The sequence below is a fragment of the Elephas maximus genome, chromosome 18 (genome assembly GCF_024166365.1).
Source record: "Elephas maximus indicus isolate mEleMax1 chromosome 18, mEleMax1 primary haplotype, whole genome shotgun sequence".
In the NCBI taxonomy this organism is placed as follows: domain Eukaryota; kingdom Metazoa; phylum Chordata; class Mammalia; order Proboscidea; family Elephantidae; genus Elephas; species Elephas maximus.
In genome coordinates this window covers 16,280,968-16,289,848 of record NC_064836.1, presented here as the reverse complement: position 1 = coordinate 16,289,848, position 8,881 = coordinate 16,280,968, and the positions used below count along the sequence as shown (strand labels likewise).

Genomic DNA, 8,881 nt, shown 5'->3' with positions numbered 1-8,881 from the left:
TGCGAACGTCTGTGGGATGGGGTGTTCTCTCCTCCAGGGAGGTCGGTGGCTGCATGGGTGAGCCCCTGCATAGGCCCCCGGTCACTGCACTGCGTGCGATCAGAGCCGGAAGGCAGTCAGGAATTCCTCTTTAAGGACTTTTATGTGGTTATTTCCATGATTGCGGACATGTTCCTTTGGTGGAAGTCAGAGGCTGCTAAGGCGAGCGACCGTTTGGTTATCGATCTCGCCCTCTTCCTCCGGGTGAGGTGGTCTTACACTCTCAAAGGCACAATCCTGTCCACCCTACTTTAGATAATTCCAGAAGCAGAAGAATCACTGCTTACCTCAGGAGCCTGTCCCGTGTGCACGGGCTCCAGAAAACCCCGCCTCTTTCTAAGCATCTTTTCTCTGAAGAAGTCCCTTTCTGGCTCCAGCTCTGTGGAGATGTAGACTAGCCAGTCACCTGGGCAGCACCTCCAGCCCGAGCCCTTGGACACTCTTCTCAAAGCCATCCACGCAGTGGCTTGCCTTCCTTTGCCGACTGGCAAAGTGAGTCTGACTCTGCCAGGAACGGGTGTCCTTCCCTGTCCCCGCCCTCTCTCCCAGCTCCCCATTTCCCTAAGATGGCCAAGTTCAGGGAAGAAGTTTCCAGTACAAATCATTTTTGCAACGAGATTTTATTACTTTTTTTAAAACCCATGTAAGAAAGACACTTTAAAAAAAGTATCCTCAAAACAATCACTGAGCAACACAACAGTCAAAGGCACTACTAGCAGCTAGGCCCGCCTCTGGGAGGGAAGGGGTTCTTCACACAGAGATTCTTCGTGAAGGCTCAGACCTCAGCACAGGTCCTGGGTCTAACTGTGCTTTAGATAAAATCTGACTTTTCCCATAATTGTCTTATTTCATAAACGCCCTTATGTCTTAATATATAGCTATATACCTTTATGTATATACACACACATGGAACTTTTTCTTTCTCAAAAATACAATAGCCGTCCCCATTGGAGGGAGGTTCTCAGCAGCATTCGCAGCACTTGCAGCAGGGCCATGCCTCCCAGTAACGCCTAGAGACATGCAGGATGAAGGAGAAACAGCTCCGTCCACTTCCTTCAGGGCAGCAGGGAGACAGAGCTTTTGAAGGAAGGGACGTGATAAGGCTGAGCATGAGGTGGCAATAACCAGGGTCTCTGTGACTTAAGGATCTTATTTAGAGTTGCCAGCTTGCCTTTCATTCGCAGCTCTGAAGACTGCACACAGTCAGCATTCCTTCTGTGATCAGGGGTTGTGTGGACTCAGCAACGGTCAGGGAGGGAACATTTGAGGCCGGACATGGAAGCTGAGGCTTGAGCCAACCCGAAAGGGACTTGAAGGCAGAGGACAGCAAAGACATGGTCTCTCACAGGCTGGACTGGAAAATCAGCCCCGCTTTGAAAAAGAAAAGCCCTCTCTCTCTCTACCTTGGAGTGTCATCGAAGTCTTGGCCACTTGCTTGAATGGTTTGGTTCATTTATTTTTAAGTTTGAACCTAAACATGGAGCCAGTACAACTGCACAGTCAGGAATCAGGTGCCTGTCAACATGGTGTGACTTTCACTTCTTAGGAGTCAAAGCCCAGGAACTTGGATGGGAAGGCCTGTGCGCCTCAGCCTGCCTTGGGGTGAGGGCCCTCCTGGCTTGCTCCCACCTGCTGGCTGTCCATTTCCTGGCAGGAGCAGGCCAGCAGCAGAGCTCAAGCAAACATGCCCTGCTCCTCTCTCTGAAAACAAAAAGGCACTGAGGTCAAAGGGGAGGCCAGGTCCATGGGTTCTCTTTCCGTTCTCAGACCAGGCTGAATGCAGTGCCGTGGGCTGGGCTGGGCTGGGCTGGGCTGGGCTTCAGAACAGAAAGGACTACACACTGGCCGAGGTGGAGGGTCCCCTTCCTTTAATCAAGGCAGCTCCTCTGGCAGCACCAGAGCACCCAGCGTCCCTGTGGGAGGAGGGAGGCGGTGCTGGAGGCACGCGGGGGGAGGTGGTCCATGGCCCAGGCCCTCCTCTGCTCTCCATCTGGGGGAGGCTGAAGCCAGCTTTGACAGGTTTTGGCTTTCTCTGCCTGATCTCCTTACTCAGCAGGAGACTTGAAAAATGGTAAATGGCTGGTTTCCCTTTGGTGGCAAACGCGAGAATGACGACAGTATTAAGTTCAATTTTGTAACTTAAAAGCAACCAGAGTTGCTGACAGAGTACCTGACAGAGATGTCAACAGGTACCACAGCTACACAGACACAGGCCTCTGGGCTTATATGGGCACAGGCTCTGGCTGCAGCTTCTCTGGACTCTGTGCCAACCTCAGCTTTGGTGCTCCTTCCCTGAATGTCTGGGGCCAGTGGCTTTATGACCTTCCCTTCAGCATGGACAATGGACACCTGGGGCAGTAAGGAAACCATCCTTTTATGAGCATTATCCTGCTTTCAGGGCTAAGCTCAGACACACGAAATGAATACGCTGCAACTTCTGACTCATAAATAAAGGTTGCTGTGGGCGGCAAGTAAGAGAGATTGAAGAAAGAGTAAAGGCCCGAGAAGGAACACGCGACTGGAACGCCTCTGTCTTCCTTTGCTGGCTGGTGTGGCAGGTTCCGGTTTGGAGGTGAGAGAGGCAGCTGTTTGGTTTGTGAAAGGCCTTTGGGTCGAGAGAGGATGGCAGCTGTTCTCTTTACAGGAGCCCTGATCCCGTGGTGGAGTCTGGAGAAGGTGGGCAGGGCACGGCGGGCAGGAAGGAACCCCGCACGGACAGCTATTTGGTTTGTAAAAGGCCTGCAGGTCGTCGAGAGGAGGACAGTTGTTCTCTTTACAGGAGTCCTGATCCCCTCCCTGGTGGGATCTGGGGAGGGCGGGGCGGGACGGGGTGAGGCAGGCAGGAAGGAAGCCTGCACAGACAGCTGTCCATGGGGAGAGGGGGGATTTTGTGCCACATCTGGAGCTGTGGGGCGAGCGCGCACGCACCTGCCAGGGGCGCCCTGAGAAAAAGTGTCCGTTGCAAAAGAATAATAATAATAAAAATAAACCCGAGGGTGTGAGGAGGGGAGGAAGCAGGACCGGTTACCCAGGTTTGCCCTGGGATTCTCTTAAGGCCTCCTCCAGTTTCTGCCTAAACTTGTCATACTTCTTCTGCACTTGCTGGATTTTGTCCTGCTCCTCCTTTTCCAGTATCGTTAGGAAGTTCTGGAGCTCAGGGATGGAGAAGGCATCCCACTGTGAGGCGAGAGGGAGACAGGGAGAAACAGGAAGGAGACAGGTTAGAAGCTGGCACGACCTGAGGGCCCTGCTGCCTGTCTTCACCCAGCTGGCATCTGTGATTCGTCCCGTTTGCTACTGAATGTTGTAGTTGGTAGGTGCCACTGAGTCCATTTTGACTCCTAGTGATCCCATGTGACAGAGCAGAGCTGCCCCATAGGGTTTCCTAGGCTGTAATCTTTATGGGGAGCAGATTCCTGGGCCTTTCTCCTGTGGAGTGGTTGGGTGGGTTGGAACTGCCAACCTTTCAGTTAGCAGCCAAGTGCTTAACCATTGCACCACTAGGTCTCCTTTTACTACTGAATAAAACCAAAACTAAATCCTCTGCCATCGAGTCGATTCCGACTCATAGCGACCCTATAGGACAGAGTAGAACTGCCCCATACGGTTTCCAAGGAGCGCCTGGTGTATTCAAACTGCCGACCTTTTGGTTAGCAGTCCAGCTCTTAACCAATACACCACCAGGGTTTCCTTGATACTGAACAGGCAGGTATCATGAATCACACTTGGGTTTTTACATCTCTGTCACTCCAGCAACAGAATTTAAAATCCTGGCATCTCGTGACCGTGCTTTTGAGAATCGACAATCTTAAGCGCTCTCATAGCAGCTGAGATGTTGACAGTGGTGCTGGACAGCCCCACGTCCCCTGCCGGCCTGCTCCCCATGTCTGCTTTGGGGTGATCAGCATCAGGCTCCCAACGTCTAACCAGCCCTGAGACCCTGAGCACAGCACTCCATCCTTCCTGGCCCTTTCCCCATCTGCCACGGATTTCAAGTATCCGCTTCCCAGGGCTGGCAGGGGATAGTGAGAGAATAGCACATGGAAAGCCCTGGAGAGCCCCGCTGGCTCAGGCCTGCCAGAGAGGGACCTGGCCTCTCAGGGCACAAGGCTCATTCCTTCAGGGTGACCCAGGGCCTGCCAGAGAGGGACCTGGCCTCTCAGGGCACGAGGCTCACTCCCCTTCAGGGTGACCCAGGAGCTGAGGCCCCCGTGGGGTTAGGGATTTAGACCTCTAAGCTCTCTGAGCACAAAGGAGTATTGAGTTGATCAGCTTTAATCCCCACACTGGTAAAATGAGAAGACTGAAGTCCAGAGTGAGAAGGTGGCTTAGGCTTCTCTCTGATCACAGAGCTGTGGCAACAGAACTGGGACCCAGGCCGGCAACTCCTGGGCCACGTGCTTCCACCGGGCCGGCAGTGCTCAAACATTTCCAGTAGATGCTTTTCCTGGACAAAATCTTCCACAGACTCCAACATACAAAGCCGGTAGAAGCAGAGCTGCCCTCGTTGAAGGGGGAGGGGACAGTCCCCCATCTGCCTAGATTCCTCCAGGTCCCCACAGCGACCTCAAGACCCCAGGACTCACTGAGTATAGTGTGACTGACATGGTGCTGTGACACTGCGGTTGGGACCTGCCCTGCTCGCAATCATGTCTCAATAACTCCACCGGCCTGGCTTTACCCCAGTTTACACCACAAGACTAGATGCGGGGTAGGTCCCCTTGGAGGAAGGAGGCTAGTTTTTAAGAACTGGGGAGACCTAGACCCAGTGCTGCCCGTGATGGAGCTTGCTGGCTGTCACACTGTCCTGCAGCCGAAGCCACCTGGCCCTGAATGCAGGGAGCTTCTCAGTCCCCTCTGCCCTGAGTTTTCAGCACTGAAGCACATCAGACCCTTTCTTTCCCCAGGCCTTGCCAGACCCAGGCCCTGACTCGCCACCCCAGGATGCTTACAGTCCTGGCTTACAACGAACCTTCTGAACCAGCACTCATCCCAGCTCAACCTTCTCAGAGTTGTTACCCCAGCTGCTGTGCCTGGTCTCACCTGGGCTGGATGGTCAGCACAGTGCCAGCTGCCCCCTCCCCAGTGTGCCCTGGAGCTGGGCTTGTGATGGAGCAAAGGGTCCCAGGCTCACCTCCACCTCTCCTGTTTCATTCTCCTTTAGCACAAAGCTGAGGACATCAGTGTCAGGGCCAGCAAGTAAGCGCAGGTAGAGGGGGCAGTCGGCCACGGAGAGTTTCTGGAAGAGCACTGTGAACCAAGAGAGGGGGCTGGGAGCTCATTTTGGAAAAGTTGGGCAGGCCCTGGGTGGGTGGACTGCACTGGAAAAGCTGAGGTCTGGGCGGCTACAACCAGAAGTGGCTGTCCTTTCAACTTAGTGAGATTAACGTTGACAGGAGTAAGTACAGTAATGTCCTTTTATCTTGGGTGTCTGCTCAGAGTTTAATGTTTCCATTCATATAATCTCTCAACAGATTGGGAATGGCAGGGCAGACTCTCCCCATGACACAGATTCGGAAGCGGGGGCCCACGGTGTGGCTTCCTGAAGACCCACATGGGGCTAGGAGCTGCCTGCCCAGCTCTCTGCTCTTGTTTCTGCCCAGGATACATGTGTGGGTCTTCACACATCTCAGTGCCAGGGGATGGCTGGACTCCCGTCCTCCCCGCCACTGGGTCTAGGAGGGGAGCACCTGCTCCTTCCCCCCACGTCTGGCTGTGGCTTCAGTGGCCGTGGACAGAGCTGGGGAAGGTGGTTCCTGGTTGGGAGCTCACTCTCATACCTTGCCCATCCTGGTGCATCCGCTTAAAAAGTGCAAACTTGTGGGGATTGTCCACGACCATGAACTTCTTGAGCAGCCCCTGGATGACCTCGCTGACCGTGGTGGTGCTACTGATGTGCAGCTGCTTGACGGCATCGAGGGGCAGGTAGAAGGAGGTCCGCTTGTCTGTGGTGGCTGCCAGGTTGACATCCTTGATGGCGTCATAGATGGACGGGGGCCGGATCCCAGCTGGCACTGTCACCGGCCGCCGCAATTTCAAATGCACTTTGATGAAACCCGTGTACGTGCCGTCTTCACTCTGCCAGGGAGAAGGTGTCATACAGGGTTAGGGCAGGGTCCATCTTGCATGGTTATATCTACCACTCTGGGCCACTGCTCCTGGGGCTGTGGGGCCCTCCTCCTCAAGGACAGTGCTGTCCCAGAAAGCCCCCACCTGCTCCTTGAGTTCCTTCCTGCCTCTGCTGGTCTAGGGGTGCTGGAGGGTTATAGACACCCCCCACCATGGGCCAGGAGAAGGCCCGTGGTATCCAGCGACCAGAGAGGACTTCTAGAGCCTTCACGGCTTTTCCTCCAAGAGACTCAGGCTCCTGGCCCAAAACTCCTGTCACCAGGCAGACGCCGACTGCCCTTGGCGAGTCCCCACTCTAAGAGGTCAGGACTGTGGCCTCTAGTTCACATCTCCAAATGGAACATTCCTCTTGTCCCCTGCTCCCTGCGGCCCTCTCCAGATGGGGGTAGGAAGGCTCCCTGATACAGTTCTCAGCTCTAGGTGGCCTCTTGCACCTCTTTCCAAAGGACCCACCGTCAGTGAGACTTACACCCATGGCCATTTGCAACTGGACTTTCTGGCACCCTACCTAGGTCCCTGGCTGGCGCAAATGGTTTGCACTCAGCTATTATCCAAAATGGAAACCCTGGTGCTGTAGTGGTTAAGGGCTACGGCTGCTAACCAAAAGGTTGGCAGTTCGATTCCACCAGGTTCTCCTTGAAAACCCTATGGGGCAGTTCTACTCTGTCCTATAGGGTTGCTATGAGTTAAAATCGACTGGACAGCAGTGGGTTTGGTTTTTTGGGGTTTATTACCCAGAATAGAAACCAGAATGCTCCTTAGAAGCAAGGATGTTGGGACTACGTCTTACATACTTTGGACATGTTGTCAGGAGAGATCAGTCCCTGAAGAAGGACATCATGCTTGGTAAAGTACAGGGTCAACAAAAAAGAGGAAGACCCTCAACGAGATGGACTGACACAGTGGCTGCAACAATGGGCTTGAGCAGAACGATTGTGGGCCTGGCACAGGACCAGGCAGTGTTTCATTCTGTTGTGTATAGGATTGCTATGAGTCAGAACCGACTTGAGGGCACCTAACAACAATAACATTAACTAAAAAGGAGCCCTGATGGCTCAGTGATTAAGAGCTTGGCTGCTAAGCAAAAGGTCAGCAGTTTGAATCCACTGGCTGCTCCTTGGAAATCCTATGGGGCAGTTCTACTCCATCCCATAGGGTTGCTATGAGTTGGAATTGACTCGATAGCAACAGGTTTTGGTTTATTAACCAAAAGGTTGGTGTTTTGAACCCACCCAGTGGCACAATGGAAGAAAAGCCTGGAGAACTGCTTTAGTAAAGATTGCAGCCAAGAAAACCCTATGGAGCAGTTTTACTCTATAACACATGGGGCCGCCATGAGTCAGAATTGACCCCAGGGCAGCAGGTTTACCAGGTTGAACCCCCTAAGAGCCAGTTACTGCCAGCCACCAGCAGGGGACAGGGTTCTTCTACTGTTTCCTCCCTTCTGGGTTTGAACACTGCCTTTTGGAACCTGGCACAAAATTGGGTGCCCCTCCACCCCTGAGCACCGGCACAATGTAAGGAAGCTTTGGCAGACACAGACACCAAACTAAAAACCAAACCCGGTGCCGTCGAGTTGACTCCGACTCATAAGGACCCTAATACGACACAGACAAAGTAACTGCAAAAAACAAGAGGGGCAGGAGGGGGCACTGCAACTCTCCTTGTCCTGGGGTTCCTGGGAGTCAAATCATACCAGGCTCTCGGTTAGTGTATGTCCTTTAATCCCACAAGATCTGGGGCAGATGGATATTAATATCTCTATTTTACATGGAAGCTCAAAGAAGTCACAAGCTAAAAAGTGGAAGAGCCAAAAACTGGATCCTGAGTCCACTCTAAAAAAAAAAAAAATCCATTCTATTTGCCTACGTCTCACGGTGGCCCAGGGTGTCAGCCTTCCCTGGCCCCTGAGTCCCAGGAGAAAGGGAAGGGACCTGCAGCGGGGCCTCCACAGAATCCAGAGGGAGCCCAGAGAAGCCAAACCAGAAGGGGTGTGTGGGAGGGAGTGGGCGGAGGTGGGAGGGGTGCCCCGCTCACCAGCTTCATGCCCAGGCAGTTCTTCTCCCGGGTGTTGTAGCTGTCGATCTTCTGTTTGATTTCCTGCAGCGTGGGCGGCTGCCGCGTCTCCTCCACAGGCTTACAGACATTCTGCAACATACGTCCAAGTGGGGGTGCTAAGAAGGGCAACAAGCACACTCTCCCAAAGGCCTCTCTGCCCGAGAAGTGAGCACCGGCCCCACACAGTGAAGTGAATCACACAGACTCAGAGTGAGAACCATGCAGTCCAATCTCACCTGTGCCCTTGCCTAGCCTGCCACTCCTGGGAAAGTAACTTAAATCACTCTAAGCCTCAGTCTCCTCACCTGTGAAATGGGAATAATACCCCTCAAGGTTGAGGAGACCAACGTGAAAGTGCCTAGCACCTAGGCACTGACCCTAAATCTGCAGACTCAGCAGAGCTAAGTTTGCTTACTGAGGGTTGCTATGGAAACTATGCTTCTAGAAGTTCAGGGAGACGCAAAGAAATGCAAGCCAGGGGTCATCTCCTCAAGGAGGTAACAATAAAGCTGGAGGGTTAGGTGTGTGCACATGGTGCCAGCATACACTGATGGGAATGACAAGGATTCTTCCAGACCCAGAGGGCCAAGGGCACATGGACATCAGTCCAAGCCCCATGTCCCTGCCATAGTGCTTGGCACATAAGTAATTATAA

At 53.4% G+C, this 8,881-nt stretch overlaps 1 protein-coding gene across 2 annotated transcripts in view; it reads right to left on the bottom strand.

The window, feature by feature from the left end:
• Positions 1-640: 640 nt before the first annotated feature.
• Positions 641-8,881, bottom strand: part of RASSF5 (Ras association domain family member 5) — a 103,136-nt gene continuing 94,895 nt past the window's right edge. For both annotated transcript variants that reach the window (XM_049857736.1, XM_049857737.1), the window contains 4 exons: positions 8,206-8,316; positions 5,820-6,117; positions 5,174-5,289; positions 641-3,216 (listed from right to left, as the gene is read on the bottom strand). In XM_049857736.1, coding sequence (XP_049713693.1) covers positions 3,064-3,216; positions 5,174-5,289; positions 5,820-6,117; positions 8,206-8,316 — 678 coding nt within the window. In that variant the 3' untranslated portion in view covers positions 641-3,063. The remainder of the gene's footprint in view (positions 3,217-5,173; positions 5,290-5,819; positions 6,118-8,205; positions 8,317-8,881) is intronic.